The sequence below is a fragment of the Hyaena hyaena genome, unplaced genomic scaffold (genome assembly GCF_003009895.1).
Source record: "Hyaena hyaena isolate Hyena2069 unplaced genomic scaffold, ASM300989v1 scaffold_978, whole genome shotgun sequence".
NCBI lineage: Eukaryota > Metazoa > Chordata > Mammalia > Carnivora > Hyaenidae > Hyaena > Hyaena hyaena.
The window spans coordinates 471,861-488,560 of NW_024081612.1; the positions used below are offsets into that span (position 1 = coordinate 471,861).

At 37.6% G+C, this 16,700-nt stretch overlaps 1 protein-coding gene across 2 annotated transcripts in view; it reads left to right on the forward strand.

Moving 5' to 3' along the window:
- Positions 1-16,700, forward strand: part of AFF4 (AF4/FMR2 family member 4) — a 96,420-nt gene that overhangs the window by 63,632 nt on the left and 16,088 nt on the right. For both annotated transcript variants that reach the window (XR_005526264.1, XM_039221380.1), the window contains exons 6-13: positions 940-976; positions 2,963-3,011; positions 5,319-5,373; positions 5,821-5,858; positions 6,271-6,433; positions 7,241-8,158; positions 12,357-12,445; positions 13,050-13,290. Coding sequence is in view for 1 of the 2 variants with exons in the window: in XM_039221380.1 (XP_039077311.1) it covers positions 940-976; positions 2,963-3,011; positions 5,319-5,373; positions 5,821-5,858; positions 6,271-6,433; positions 7,241-8,158; positions 12,357-12,445; positions 13,050-13,290 (1,590 nt within the window). In the remaining variant the exon portion in view is untranslated. The remainder of the gene's footprint in view (positions 1-939; positions 977-2,962; positions 3,012-5,318; positions 5,374-5,820; positions 5,859-6,270; positions 6,434-7,240; positions 8,159-12,356; positions 12,446-13,049; positions 13,291-16,700) is intronic.

The following is a 16,700-nucleotide window of genomic DNA, read 5'->3' on the forward strand; positions in this document are numbered from 1 at the left end:
GTTTCCCTTATGAAGTCTTGGGACACTTGTTGAAAATCAGTTGACCAAAGATGTAGGTTCACAGTATTTTTTTTTTAACAGCAAAACTGTATTTTAGCATTCATACTATGTGGATTTCCCTTTCACAGGTAATACTGTCTTTAAAGCAAGATTGTGCTCATTTTTAAGTGGGCTTTTAGGGATGTCCATGTAATTTTAATACTATGTTGTGTACCAAAGACTTAATCTAGAAAAATGCACAATTTCCACATGTGAAACAGATTTTCTGATTTTGAAAGTTGAGTTTGGAAAAGCATGTTTCTTTCACCGACAGTGACATTTTGGCTTCCTTTTTTATTGATGCTTCCTGAGTGCCAGACATTGTAGTAATATATTAGGCTTACAAAGTGGTATATGACAGTCTTTTCCTCAAGTTGCTAATTGTTTGTAAAATATTGGGAGCAGGAAAAAGAAGGGAATAAAGTGACATGTGAATGACCACGTTAGGTTTTTAGTTGATAAAAAGTGGTATCTTTTGACTCTATATCGGTTGTACAGCTGTTTTCACCCTAGTGTAGGTTTTTAGTATTACTGTTTTAAAAATTAAACATTTTCTTAAGACCAAGAATCTTAAATTGAAATCATTTGCTTTCCCAAAGCCCTAAATTAGGATGAGTACTATGGATGCTGCTGAAAAGAAATGAATAGATAGACTGTTAGGTAGCTTGATGCTTTTTGTATTCAGCTCTGGGAAAGCTCATTACTGACCACAACAATTGCTGAGGATGATCAGATGGGATCATTAAATTCTTTCAGTGTTTTTTCTTTTATGCATTCTTAGGAACTCAACAGGATCTTTCACTGAATTAACTGGAATTGAATAGTTTAATTTAAAGCAATTTTTCACTAATGAACCCTTCTGCTAATATCACTATATGATTTTATGTCCCTTTTTCTTAGGAATCTCAGCAGTCCAATTTTGGCCCTGGAGAACAAAGTGAGTATTTCTTTTCTTCTTGGTTTTCAAGTTAAGCTGTTTATTGAGCATTCATTTCTCATGGTAGCATCATATATTGCTTTTATAATTCTTTCACGTGTCTTATTCCAGTTTTTATTATCTGATAATGTGTAATGAATTGAATTGAATCTTGGTATACATAAAAAATAAAAAATTATAGCGGTGCCTGGGTAGCTGAGTCATTGAGCACCCGATTATTGATTTTAGCTCAGGTCATTATCTCACAGTTTGTGAGATTTAGTCCCACTTTGGGCTGTGCACTGACAGCGTGGATCCTGCCTGGGATTCTCTCTCTCCCCTCTGTGCTCCTCCTCCTCAAAATAAACAAACATTTTTAAATGAAGAATTATAGATCATTGGAGATCAAATTAACTATTTTTATTAAGTATTTCTTGAAGTAATAGTTCACAGTTCTTGAATTCAGTTTGATGGACACCTCATAAACCCAAGAGCATTCTTCTCTCTTTCTGTATCTTTCATGAAGATAGTTGATTCTGTGAGAGTTACCCTATATGCAAGGGAAGAGGTCATTGGTACTTACTGTATCTCTTCTCTTCCTCTGTCTGTATTTATTCTTTCTGGGTCTTTAGGACTGGGACGAAAATCTTCTGTCTGTTACAGAACCCCCCTCCACCTCCTGTCTTTTTGTTTCTGTGAAGAACTTGAGGGGTTGATAGCCTTAGGGAATTTAAGTGTGATTAAATTCCAAGAGATGATGGCTATGTGAACTGGTGGGTGGTAAGGCCAGAACCTTGTAAACATCTGGGCTTCCTCATATGGCTCTGTAACAAAATAAATGGTCTTGCCAAGAATAGTAACTTTTTTAATAAGGTAGATTTACATTGGTTATCAGTTTTGGGATATAAAAATGTGGAACTTTTTGATCCTTAGTTTGTTGTCTTATAGTTCTTAAAGTAAAGAGAGAGAATAAAGGAGAATATTCCTTTTTAATGTTAACAAACTTTATTTGTGTATCCATTTCTTGGTTTTACCTTAAACTATAGTTATAGGAGTCTTTATCACTATTTAAAGATGTGTAAAAAATAGCTATAGGCCAGGAAGTTTACATTTTCTTTCTTAACATCTTTTCAGAATGTTTCCTTCGTTTTCTCCTCCTCCCCCTATAACTAAGTATTGGCAAATGGGATCATAAGTTGCACATACTCTATTACCTGTGTTTTTCGCTTAATTTATTGTAGAGCTGTGTCTACGTCAGTATAAATTCTTATTCATTTTTTTTGTTTGTTTTCTTAAATGTTTTATTTATTTCTGAGAGAGAGAGAAACAGCGTGAGCAGGGGAGGGTCAGGTAGAGAGGGAGACACAGAATCCAAAGCAGGCTCCAGGCTCTGAGCTAGCTGTCAGCATAGAACCTGATGCGGGGCTCGAACCCACGAACCGTGAGATCGTGACCTGAGCCAAAGTCGGATGCTTAACCGACTGAGCCACCCAGGTACCCCTCTTAACTCATTCTTTTAACATTCTCTCAACATTAGCTCATTCTTTTTAACATTAAAATTGTGTATACGTTATGGGCATATCATCATTTATTTAACTAGTCCCCTGTCGATAGACATTTGTTTCCAGTTTTTGCTGTTACAAAACATACTGTGATAAGCGTGTGTGTGTGTTTGTGTTTGTGTGTGTTCATGTATTTTTCCAGATACACCTGTAAGGTAAATTTTTTTCCATTATAATTGCTACAGAAGCAGATATGTGTATTTACAGTATCTGTAAAGATAATATTGCCAGATTGCCTGCCAGAAAGTTTGTATAGGTTTATAGTTGGACAAGCAGCATTGGAGCATACCTGTTGTATTATTGTACTCTGAAGTGTTGCCAGTTTGGTGGAGGAAGAATTCTGTCTTGTTTTGACTTACATTTCTTTGAGGATATACTGATACATATTTTACAATCTAAATAGCCATACTTGTAGTTGCTAATTTCTGTATTCTCTTTGTTCTAGAAAGATACAATCCTTCTTCTAAAACTTCAAATGGACACCAGTCTAAATCGTAAGTTTATTGCTTAAAAATTTTATCTGTTTTGCTCAAAGTCTATCTATAGTGTCTACATATCAGAACAACACTTAGAAATGTGTATTTAATCTTTTAAGGAAGGGGTATGCAAACGTTTATGTAAAGAGCTAGATAGTGAAATATTTTAGGCTTTAGGGGCTAGATGATTTTTGGCTCAGCTAACCAGCTCTGCCATTGTAGCATGAAAGCAAATACAGACCATGGATGTGGTTGCGTCAATAAAATTTTTGACAAAACAAGTAGTAGTCTTTATTTGACTTGTGGGCCATACAGATTTTTCTCCTCTCTTAGAGACGTGTATATTTGTGTTTGTGTGTAGGTTGATAGTTTTTAATACAGAAGACCAAAAACTACAGTATTCTTTGTAAAAAGCCCTCCATTTTACCACTAAATGTAGAATATTAAATCAGCATAGTTTGTACTATCTTTGTTTTCCAACTTATTTAGGTAGAACCAGGAACATATATCAAAATGTAATTAGGCTAGTATATTGAATGATAATAAAGTCCAGCTTCAGGAGTGAACTCTTGAATTCCTGAGACCACAAGTTAACTCCGTGATTAAAACAAAATTCTAAAGAAACTGTGACCACAGTGCTAGCTTTCTAAACTACAACCCACAGTCTTGATAACCTCAGCTGAACATAGGGAGAACTGAGAAGGAACTTAATGTGAAATACAACAAGTCCCTCTCACTGTTAAAGAATTCAAATTATATTCATATTTATCATACTTATTCATATGCAAAGAATTGATAAGAGCCTACCACATATATGTGTATCACTTGTTGCTGAGGGAGCGAAAGCATACAGGACCTTGAGCAGTCTGGTAAAAGCTTTGACATACCCACATGTGTGAACAGGTTCATTGAGCTGCCATTATTAAATCATAAGGGCTGAGAGAATTCAGAGTAAGCACATTTCCTTACAGGATATCAGTCATAGAGATGCGCCAAGCCCTTGTCCAAAAGAAAACTCTTTTTTTCTGTCCTGCTTTACTGGGCCAGCCTTAAAACAATTTTCATAATTCTGTAATTACCTTGGTTACTTTGTTTGAAAGTGATCTTTTATGTGATAATCTGAATTTGGGGTCAGATTTAGAAACTCAAGTTAAAGCTTTTGAGGGGAAAGTATTAGTAGTTACTGGAGTGAAAGAAGATTTCCGTACTACTGATTGGAGAGTGTCATGAAATTTTAAGAAGGTAATGGGAACTACTGGGAATGAGAAATTAAACATGTTTCTAGTTGTACTTTTCCCTAAGCTTTGTGTTAATTTTTGCTCTCCTGTAAAAAGGCAAGAAGTGTTTTGTGGGTCATTACTCAGATTTTTTGTTTTAATTTTGATTTTTTGGCCTTAAGGAAATTTCTTTTAATGTTTATAGAGACGGAGTATGGGTGGGGGAGGGGCAGAGAGAGAGAGGGAGACAGATTCTGAAGCAGGCTCCAGGCCCGGAGCTGTCAACCCAAAAGTCTGACACAGGGCTTGAACCCACGAATGCAAGATCATGACCTGAGCCAAAGTCGTATGCTTAACTGACTTAGCCACCCAGACACCCCTAGGCAATTTTAAATTTGTAATTTTCCTTTGAAAAGTGAATTTCAGAAACTTCAGTTCCTGCTTTTTTAATTGATTTGAACTTTGATGAAGGAAGGTTTGGAACCTGGAGTTTATTTTTAATTCATACACAGTCATTTTTATTTTATAGCCGAGGTTTTTACCCCAAATTGTTACTTCTCCAGAGAACAGCCCTCTTTCATAGCAAGGCATTTATGAACTAGCACTTTGACTTCGTGTTTTGGTTTTCACAATTACCCAGTTGTATGAATCTCTTCGTGGAACATGAGGGACAGTGAAAGAGACTATTTTAATTTTATCTTCCTTCATTTTAGGGCTTATATATCTCTAGTGGACTGTTGGGTATGAGCATGCTAACTTGTTTTAATATGAATGAGTGTGTATATATGCAATTAGAGAAAAATAGAGGAAACAAGAAGTGAGTAAAAGAAGTTTTAGAAGGCGGCTTATTTAATTAGAAGAGGAGAATACGCGTTTTACTTCTGGAAAAGTGAGAGTTTGTGAAATTGTTAAATTCCTACTTTTCTCACTTTGTACTCTGGATGTGAACCACACCAGAGTAAAATTTACTGGTTCTTTTCTTTGTTTTTTAATTAAATCGACAGCTACCACAGTGATTATTTCTAGAATGATTAGTAGATATTTACTACTCTGGTGTGCCATGATAAACTGTTATAGAGACACTAATCCTTCCTGCCTTTCCCTCTAGGATGTTAAAAGATGACTTAAAACTAAGCAGCAGTGAAGACAGCGATGGGGAGCAGGTGTGTCTACTGCTTTCTGAGTTTGCCAGTTTCATACAGTGTGTTTTCATTGTATTTTATAAGAATTATGATTGAATGATGCATTTATGAGCAATTTATTTTAAAGAAGTTCTTTACTGCTTTCTGACAGTGGAATGTTGTCGTTTTCTGCTGCCTTTAAATCGCCAGTTTTTAATTGGCTTCTCTTTAATAGTTACCGTTGATCAGAACTTACTCATGAAGCATGAGATTGTTGACAAGAACTATTAACAAAGTTTTTCATCTGAGCCTGGTAGTGAGTTATTCTTTAGGTAAAAACCGTATGTCCTAAATGTTAGGTAAACCTTGCTGCATACATTAGAACTGCTACGGTCTTATGAAGCAGATAGAGTGCCTAATATTGTTCAGATTAAGCAGATAGAGTGCTGTTTATTCATTCACAGATTTCCTCTCATGTTTTACTTTTAGGATTGTGATAAGACAATGCCAAGGAGTACACCAGGAAGGTATGCATCCTTTTATTTTGTTTTACTTATAAAGGTAGGGATCACCGGATTGGATCATAGTGTTACAGTAATTGACCTTACAAAGTAAATATTACTGTGGTGGTGGATTGTACAACCTTATAAACTAACTAAAAATCATCAAATTGTACGCTTAACATGAGTGAATTCTGTAGTATGTAAATCACACCTCAGTAAAACTGTTTTTAAAAGATAAGTACCAGTGGCTGAGCAGCATATTAGAAACTTTTTACCAAGTATTTATTTCATTTATAAAGTTCTGGATTCATAGAATTGTAACAGTATAACATAGTAAGCATTTTAAATAAAGTTGGTTTCCAGATTTGGATGTTTTCCTGTTGTCACTGTGGAAAAAAAACCAAACTTTGTCATCTATATGTTTTCTCTCTTTTAGTAACTCTGAACCTTCACACCATAATAGTGAAGGAGCAGATAACTCCAGAGATGATTCTAGCAGCCACAGTGGATCTGAAAGCAGCTCTGGATCTGACTCTGAAAGTGAAAGTAGTTCCAGTGACAGTGAGGCAAATGAGCCATCTCAGAGTGCATCTCCTGAGGTGAGAGGGAGGCAGGGTACCACCTTCCATGGGCCTCGCATGGCCCCTGTTGATAGCCATTTAAGACTTAATTCAAATCTAGGTGGCTAGATTTGGCCCCTGGGTGGCTTAGACATTAAGCATCTGACTTCAGGTCAGGTTATGATCTCAAGGTTCGTGAGTTTGAGCCCCACTTTGGGTGAGTCCAGCTTCTCTCTCTCTCTTTCTTTCTCCCTCTCTATCTGTCTGCCTCTTGCTTACTTGCACCTTCTGTCTCAAAAAAAAAAAAAAAAAAAAACCCAAAAAAACCTCTATTCAGATATAGAAGGTGAAGAAATTTAACTATGTATCTTGGAGGAAGCTTAGATACTTCAGTGTATTTGTTACTTGAATAAATGTTTGGTCTAGATTAGTAATTACTGGAAGTCATTTCAGGTCCCTAAAATACTGGATTTGCTTAGTTTGGGCTTTCTTGTTGTGCCTCTGCAAAGTAATTCATGTTATGTATTATTGTGAATAAAAAGTCTTATATTGTATAATTTTAGCATAGGTTGATAAAATATGGTTAAAAATCTGTCAGTACCTACAGCATTTGTTTACCTTCTGAAATTAAATATGCTTTATGGTCATATGTAATTTTATCTTTCAAGTTGAGTTTCTGACAGGAATCTTTAATGTTTAAAGACCATTTGTTAACATTAAGCTTCTCTCATTCAAATGATGAGAGCTCTTATAGGCAATATGGAGCTCTTTGTTTTAGTTCAGTCAAAAGTATGAAAGACCGATGCCTCTGTGCTCTTAGACATTGTATCTTTTTCTGTTTTTCAGCCTGAACCACCACCAACAAACAAATGGCAACTTGATAATTGGTTGAATAAAGTGAACCCGCATAAAGTGTCACCAGCTTCTTCTGTGGACAGTAACATCCCCTCATCTCAAGGCTATAAAAAGGAAGGCCGAGAACAGGGCACTGGGAATAGCTACACTGATCCAGGGGGACCTAAAGAAACAAGTTCTGCTACTCCTGGACGAGACTCCAAGACTGTCCAAAAGGGATCAGAAAGTGGGCGCGGGAGGCAGAAGTCCCCGGCACAGAGTGACAGTACAACACAGAGGAGAACTGTAGGCAAAAAACAACCCAAAAAGGCTGAGAAGGCAGCTGCTGAAGAGCCTCGGGGAGGCCTGAAGATAGAAAGTGAAACCCCAGTAGACATGGCTACCAGCATGCCTTCCAGCAGACACAAAGCGGCCACCAAAGGCTCAAGGAAACCCAATATAAAAAAGGAGTCCAAATCTTCCCCTCGGCCTTCTGCAGAGAAAAAGAAATACAAGTCAACAAGTAAATCTTCCCAGAAATCAAGGGAAATCATAGAAACAGATACCTCATCCTCAGATTCGGATGAAAGCGAGAGCCTTCCTCCTTCCTCACAAACTCCTAAGTACCCTGAGAGTAACAGGACTCCCGTGAAACCCTCCTCAGTGGAGGAAGAAGATAGCTTTTTTCGGCAACGCATGTTCTCTCCTATGGAAGAGAAGGAACTTCTTTCACCCCTCAGTGAGCCCGATGACAGGTATCCTCTTATTGTGAAGATTGACCTGAATCTCTTGACCAGAATACCAGGAAAGCCTTACAAAGAAGCAGAGCCACCCAAGGGGGAAAAGAAAAATGTGCCAGAAAAGCACACAAGAGAGGCTCAGAAACAAGCATCAGAAAAAGTTTCCAACAAAGGCAAGAGGAAACATAAGGTTTGTAAAGGGTTTTTTGTTGTTGTTTTGTTTTTAACCATCAGAATCTGAATGAGTCATAGCCATGAGAAAAAATAGAAGGGAGCCCAAGGCCTAGGCGAAGCTGTAGACACAACAGTCTCTTGAGGACCGCTGTGCCTTGGCCTGGCTCCTTTAATGAAGCAGCAGAGTTTCTAACCAATAAGAAATGGCCAGTACTTCTATTCAGAGTGTGTGCTGGCCAGCGTAAAGACAGGAGTGAAGCAGCGATTGCAAACTAGCCTTCAAAACATTCTTAAAATTTTGATTTTAAATGTCTTTAGCTGGGATGTATATCCTCCAGGTTGTCACATTCTCTTTTTAATAAATTTTTTAACGTTTATATTTGGGAGGGGAGAAAGGGTAGAGAGAGAGGGAGACACAATCTGAAGCAGGCTCCGGGCTCTGAGCTGTTAGCACAGAGCCTGACATGGGGCTCAAATCCAGGAACCGTGAGATCATGACCTGAGCCAGAGGTGGACGTTTAACTGACTGAGTCACCCAGGTGCCCCCAGGTTGTCACATTCTTTAACACTCTCTCCTCTTTTATGCCTAGACAAAGTCACACTCTTTAAATTACCAACTCTAGCTAAAAAATCGGCTCCTTAATTTTGAACAAATTCTTAAGAATTTCACCAATCCTCTGTACCTACCTGTGCCCCAGCTTTTTTCCCTTTTTGGACACTCATGTCTGCAGGTACAAAACTAAGCACATGGCCAACTCTTGTCCTTAAATTCTTTTGTGATAATTTGTATTTAGAGATGATGCTTAGTATATAATGTCAGCTGCTTTAGACTGAGGAAATGTGAAAAATCACAGATATTTATGATTGGAGGATAATAGACATATAATGAAAGGAGCTGAACACCGTATGTTTATAGACAGATTCTTTGGGGGAAAAAACAATTTGTTCTTTCAGCTCTGATGAGAAATTTTTAGAGTAAAGTAAATCTTAATGATTTGTGTTAAAAAAAATATTTTTAATGTTTATTTTCGAGAGAGAGAGAGTGTGATGGAGTGAGGGGCAGAGAGAGAGGGAGACACAGAATGTGAAGCAGTCATAAGGCTCTGAGCTGTCAGCACGGAGCCTGACACAGGGCTGGAACCCACGAGCCGTGAGATCATGACCTGAGCCGAAGTTGGACATTCAACTAACTGAGCCACCCAGGCGCCCCTTAATGATTTGTATTGAAGAATAGTACAATTTTCCCTGATACACATGTGTGAATATGATTGTATAAGATCAAAGTAGTGACTAGGTGAGCAGATATGTACCAGAATGATTGTACCACGTGGACTCAGAGCAAAACCTCAATCCCAGTTGACCTTGAGAATCTCACATCAGAGGATAGAAAGAATCCAGCATTTCTTAAAATGAATTGAGCTGGAGGTTTTTCCTCTTTTTCTTAAAACCGCAGTACCAGATGATGATACATATTTGGATAAACTGGAGTAATACCCTTTTTTTAATTTTCAGAAATTGATGATTTTTAAAAATATTAATTTCTAGGAAACTGAATCTTACTATTTTCAGTGCTATAAGTTAATGGGTTTCTATTATTGTAGTAAAGGGAAGCTTTTTCAACCAGTAAGTTAGGGCTGCGGCTCCTCTGGAGCTACAACTTCAGATTGCTGGACTTGGTTATGGGATTTAATTCATAAAATTACATGAAATAAGAGCTTATAAATGATGCACTCTGCTCTTAGAAGATTAAGATTAAGGTGCTTCTTATAAAACTAAAAAATGGTCCTTTTGTGCTTAAAAAGTATTACATATTCTAAGATTTTATATAATACAGAAATAGTATATATAATGTCCTTTTCACTCTTGTTTAAAATTCTGTAGTAAATAACTTAAAATAGAAAGTCCCCCTCTTCTAAAAGAAGTTCCCTATACTCCTCCCCTTCCCCACATCTCATTGGCATGTTCTATTCCTCCCAAGTTTTTGTTTTTTGGGTTTTTTTAAGAGAGAGAGCAGGGGAAGGGCAGAGAGAGGGGGAGAGCATCTCAAGTAGGCTCTTTGCTCAGCACACATCCTGACATGAGGCTCATTCTCATGACCCTGAGATCATAACCTGAGCTGAAGTCAGGAGTCAGATGCTTAACCAACTGAGCCACCTGGGAGCCTCCCCACCACCCAAGTTTTTTGTATCAATTCCTGTAAGTCAGATTTTGATTTTATAAAATCAGAATCAAGTCAGAAAACTTAGTAATGATTTTTTGAGATTCCTGGCTTTGGTAAAATTAAGTGTCAGGGGCAGTTTCTGAAGATAAAACAGATGGTACTCAGAGGAGTCCCTGCCAAGAGTATAGATTCTTTTTTCTTATGTTTTTTTGTTGTTATGGTTTTGTCTTTTTTTTTACTCTTTGTTTATTTTTAAGAGAGAGAAAGAGAAAGTACGAGAGAAGGAGAGGGCAGAGAGAGAGGAAGACACAGACTCTAATGCAGGCGCCAGGCTCTGAGCTCTCAGCACAGAGCCCGACGTAGGGCTCAAACTCCTAGATTACAAGATCATGACCTGAGCCAAAGCTGGCCACCCAAACGACTGACCCACCCAGGTGTCCCTGGTTTTGTGCTGTTTTTAATGTTCATTTAATTTTGATAGCATGTGCATGACCAGAGGAGGAGGGGCAGAGAGAAACAGAGAATACAAAGCAGGCTCCACGCTGACAGCAGAGAGCCAGAAGTTGGGGCTCAGACTCATGAACAAGAGATCATGACCTGAGCCAAAGTCGGACACTTAACCACTGAACCACCCAGGCGACCCCTCATGTTTTTATGTGTCCACTTTCAATCATTTGTTTAAGGGAACAGATTTTTTTGTTATGGTAGAAGAGTTGGTATCTTGAGCTCTGGTATTTGGAGCAATAGGAAAATTTAGACTAACTCAGGAAAGTAGCTTTGGCAATTATAGATAGGCTCATAGCTTTTGTTTCAGCAAGAAGAGTTTTTCAAAATCATCAGGCTTGGCAAGTATTGGCAAAGATGTGGAGGAGTTAGAATTTCATACTGTATTGGCGGGAATATAAAATGATGTGTAGCCACTTTAGAACACAGTTTCAGCAGTTCCTCAAAAAGTTAAACATAGTTTTACTTAGTTTTCTTAATTATTTTTATTTTTATTTTTTTAGTGTTTATTTATTTTTGAGAGAGAGAGAAAGCATGAGCAGGGCAGGAGCAGAAAGAGAGAGGGGGAGACATGGAATCTGAAGCGGCCTCCAGGCTCTGAGCTGTCAGCATACAGCCTGATGTGTTGCTCGAACCCATGAGCTGTGAGATCATGACCTGAGCCGAAGCCAAATGCTCAACCGACTGAGTCCCCCAGGCGCTCCAGTGTTACTTTATGACCTAACCATTTCAGTCCCTTCCACTTAGGTATATACCCAAGAGAAAAGAAAACCTGTTTACCCCAAAACTTCTACTTGAGTATTCACAGGAGTATTATTTGTATTAGCCAAGAAATGGAGACAGCCCAAATGGCCGTTAAGTGATTAACGGATAGATAAACTGTGGTATATGCATGCAGTGGATTATGTTCAGGTGTAAAAACGAATGAAGTGCTGATACTTGCTCAAGCATGGATGAACTTTAAAAATATACTAAGTGATGGGGAGGCAGACACAAAAGATCACATATATAATTCCATTTATGTAAATGTCTGGAATGTGCATATCCATTAAGACAAAATATATAGATCAATGATTACTAGAGTCTGGGAGTGGAGGGAAAGGGGGAAATGCCTGCTACAGGGTACAGGGGTCTTTGAGATGATGAAAATGTTCTAGAATTGTTTGTGGTAAGGATGTACACTTCTTTGAATATACTAAAAGTAATTGACTTATGTACTTTTCAAGAGTGGATTTTATTGTATGTGAATTATAACTCAATTATAATTTCATTCCCTCCACAAAATCATTAGGATGAAAAGATGTCATCTAAAAGACTCTATAGGAAATGTGTTTTAGTGTTTGGGCTCTGTTTATCTAAAATAGGAGACTTCTCCACCTTGAAACTCAGTTTATTAAACATTGCTTAAATGAATTCTTTCACTTCATATTTATCTTCTTTCTGAAAGTTACCAGGGATAAATTATTTGATGGTGACTTGTGCTGGAAACTGAAATTAGTCGAATAAAAATCAAATGTAGTAGTTGCTTTTTTTTCTATTTTTCATCCAGAATGAAGATGATAACCGAGCCAATGACAGCAAGAAACCCAAAACGGAGGAAAAGAATTCAGCAGGTCACAAGCCATCCAGCAACAGAGAGTATGTTCCCTAAACATATTACATGTGTGTTAATATGTATATGTCATTTGCTCTTGTGTACTTTCTGATGTGCTCTTAGAATGTTCCTTTTAGTAAGTACATGACCTATTCATGTATACATATACCAGCTAGTGGGAGATTTTGTTTTTAGCTAATTGAGACAGAAAGTTTTTAAGATTCAGTCTCTGCTTCCTCTCTTATTTGTTTAGTGGACTAGGGTTGAGTATAGGATAAGAATTAACGTGTTACCACTTTCTGGCTAAATGACAGGCTTAACTATAATTTGCAAGAGACCAGTTTTTAACTTAGGAACTTAATATATCTTCATCATTCATCTTCTCTTTTATGTAATCAGTATTTTTTGAATACTTGATGTGTGGCAGGCCAAGATTTAGGCACCAGGTATGTACAACCAGAAGATGGAAAACAGATAAGATGCCTGCCCTTGTGAAACATACACTTTTATTTTGTTTTATAGAAATTATGTGTCTTAATTAACTCAGGGAAAATAAATTTGTCTTGAAAGCAGGCAGAGAGAAATAGAAAAAAACCCATCACCGCTACATGACTGTGGAGAAATGAGGGCATTTATTTGTTTTGGCAGGTCAACTAAGCAAAGTGCTACAAAAGAAAAGGATTTGTTGCCTTCTCCTGCTGGGCCTGTTCCTTCAAAAGATCCAAAAACAGAGCACGGCTCTCGGAAGAGGACTATTAGTCAGTCATCTTCTTTAAAGTCAAATAATAACAGCAACAAGGAGAATAGTGGCAGCAGCAAAAGCAGTTCCTCCACATCAAAGCAGAAGAAGACGGAAGGGAAGACTTCCAGTAGCTCTAAGGAGGTCAAGGTAAGCCATTGGAGGCCTGAGACTTTTGAAAAGCAATCCCATTGCCATATGAATTCTCCAGGATGACATTGTGCTTTGAAAATCTTGTAAACCTCTCCTTAAATTTAATAGGACTATGCGTTTTTACTCTCAAAATGTCATAATCTTGATAATGAAAGTATGCAGTGATCTGAGACCATGAAAACAATAAGTCACCTGGCCACATGCATATTAATTAAGACATGCTTAATTGGGAAAGTTGGTATTGAAAGAAAATAGCTGATTCTGATCTAATTATAAATCACTCCATTTGCTATGATCGATTGTCTGTGGATTGGAATTGGCTTTGGATTTTTTAGAATTAGATTTTACAAGCAAGTTATATTACATAAAGTGATAAGGTAACCGATTTGGCTTTGATTCATGAAGGAAATTTTTTAGGTGAATTAGCATTGGAAGTATTCTTGGAGCATGGTCTAACATTGGAGACTTTTTTTTTAAGCGTATTTTGAGAGAGAGAAAGTACAAGTGGGGCAGGGGCAGAGAAAGAATCCCAGAGAGGTTCTGCACTGTCAGCTGAAGCCCAGACCCACGAACCATGAGATAATGACCCGAGCCAAAGTCAGATACTTAACCAACTGAGCCACCCAGGAACCCTATAGGGGAATATTCTTAATGTTCATGGATGGAGAGTTGGATCGTAGATGCTTTTTCAAGGCTATACTTTATTAGAATCTCACCCTCAACTTATTTATCAGGTTATTTGTGTTAATTTCTGAACTATTTTGATTGGGAGCAAACTCAGTGACAAAATACCTAGATTTTTAAAAATGTTTATTTACTTTTGAGAAAGAGAGGGAAATAGAGTGTGAGCAGGGGAGGTACAGAGAGAGCAGGAGACACAGAATCAGAAGCAGGCTCCAGGCTCCGAGCTGTCAGCACAGGCCCGATGAGGGCCTCAAATTCCTAAACTGCGAGATCATTACCTGAGCTGAAGTTGGATGCTCAACCGACTGAGCCACCCAGGCATCCCCAAATACATGGATTTTTAAGAATATAATTCACTGGATTGTTGTTTGTGACTTGAGTAGGCAAAGATTTTGAGAGTTTAAAAAATTGCATTAAGAGTGGTTACTCATGCTTATTAAATGTGGTAATTAAGTCTTTAAGATTGAGGTAATTTTAATTGTCCCAGTTGGACACCCTTCTGTAGTAGTTTAGAGTGTTAGTCCTAGTGTCCTTAAGGGACCTGACTGTCCTCTTGACGTCCTTCACTGTCCCATTTCTGTGTCTACCTGCTGACCGGCTCTTTTCCCATTTTCCATCCTTCAGCTCTCAGATTTGAGGTCTTATGCTTATTTCTCGAAACCTCTTAAAGAAAAGAAAAGAAACCTCTTAACCTCTCTCTCTCTGTTTTTAAATGTACTCTTTAAGGGAGCTCACCCACTCATTTGGCTTTTGTGATCTCAGGTAAAAACTCTTAATGTCTCTTCCTCGTTGGTTTGTCAGGTCTTTGAAAGCAGGGATTTGTATCTTGTGTTTTCTCTGTTGTTTAACTTACTCGGAAATATTTGTTGGATCAAATGTAGTTATTTGGTACTCTGTTGTTAGTGACAAAATATAAAATATACACCCTGACCACTTTTAATTCCAACATCTTAGGGCATTTTTAACGGTTGTTAAAATTGTTAATGTTAGTCTTGACAATTTCCAATTGAGGCAATTATATATAGGTTTATTAAAGAAGAATCTATAATTTAGTTAGAAAATATACTATTTCAGGGCGCCTGGGTGGCTTAGTCGGTTAAGCGTCCGACTTTCGCTTAGGTCATGATCTCGCGGTTCGTGGGTTCGAGCCCCGCGTCAGGCTCTGTGCTGACTGCCAGCTAGGAGCCTGGAGCCTATTTCAGAGTCTGTGTCTCCCTCTCTCTCTCTGACCCTCCCCTGCTCACGCTGTCTCTCTCTCTCTCCTAGAAATAAATAAAACTATAAAAAAAAAAAAAAAAAAGAAAAGAAAATATACTATTTCTTATTATCCACCTAAAGAAAAATTCGGTAATCTGGAAAGCCAAAATTACATATAATTTTTATGTTCTGCATATTTGCTCATATTATCAAATATTTGCAATATGTTGGCATAAAGTTGTTCATTACAGTCTCTTTATTATGCTTTTGGTATCTGTAACATCTCTACTTATGTTTCTCTTTTGTTCTTGGTATTCTCAGTGCCAATTTTTTCCTTCATTAGTCTCATTAGAGGCTTATTAGTTTTACTTGTCTTTTAAAAAAATAGCCTTTGTTTTTGTTGATACTCTGTGCTTTACGTTTTATTTCTATTTGATTATTTTTTAGTCTGTGATTTCCTTTCTTATTTTCCTTTGCTGTTCTGTTTACTTTTTTTTTTTAAGTTTATTTATTTTGAGAGAGAGAGCACAAGCGGAGAAGCAGTGAGAGAGGGAGAGAGAGATTCCCACACAGGCCCTCCACTGCCAGCTTGGAGCCCAATGTTGGGGTCAGACTCACAAACTGTGAGGTCATGACCTGAGCCAAAATCAAGAGTTAGACGCTTCACTGACTGAGCCATCCAGGCTTCCCCTGTTTACTGATGGATACTTAGCTCATTAATTTTCAAGTTAATTTTAAGTCTTTTTTTCTTTCTCTAATATAAGCAGTTAGGCTATATATTTTCCTTTAACTACTGCATACACGCACCCTGTAAGATTTGTTATGCTTTTGTAACTCGGTTTAAAATCTTTTCTAATTTACAATGTGATTCCATCTTTGACACTAGGGTTCTTTAAAAGCATGTTAATCAATTTCCAAATATATGGAGATTTGCTCATTATCTTCTGGTTAGTGTTTCTCCCTTAATTGCATTGGGACTGGAAATTGCGTAGTCTGCATGGTAGCAGTCTTGAAATTTGTTAAGATTTACTATATGAGAGGGGCGCCCCGGTGGCTCAGTCAATTAAACATCAGACTTCGGCTAAGGTCATGATCTCAGAGTTCGAGAGTTTGAGCCTTGTGTTGGGCTCTCTGCTCTTATTGTGGAGCCCACCTCAGATCTTCTCTCTCCTCTCTCTGCCCCTATCCAGCTCTTGTGCCCACCCTCTCTCTGTCTTTCATAAATAAGTAAACTTTAAAAAAAATGATTTGTTTTATGAGAGTAAAGTATATGGTAGATTTTTGTAATGTTATATATTTGCTAGAAAAGAATGTGTATTCTGCATATATTGTGGACAAGGAATCTATGTAATTCACATGGGTTAATCCTGTTTTCAAACCTTCTTTATGCTGATATTTTTGGTCACTTCGTCCTCTTGTTCATTTTTTCCACAAACATACAAGATTTCTCTATTTCTTCTTTGAATTCTGCCAGTTTTTTTGGAATTGAGATACTTGATATATAACGTATCAGTTTCAGGTGCACA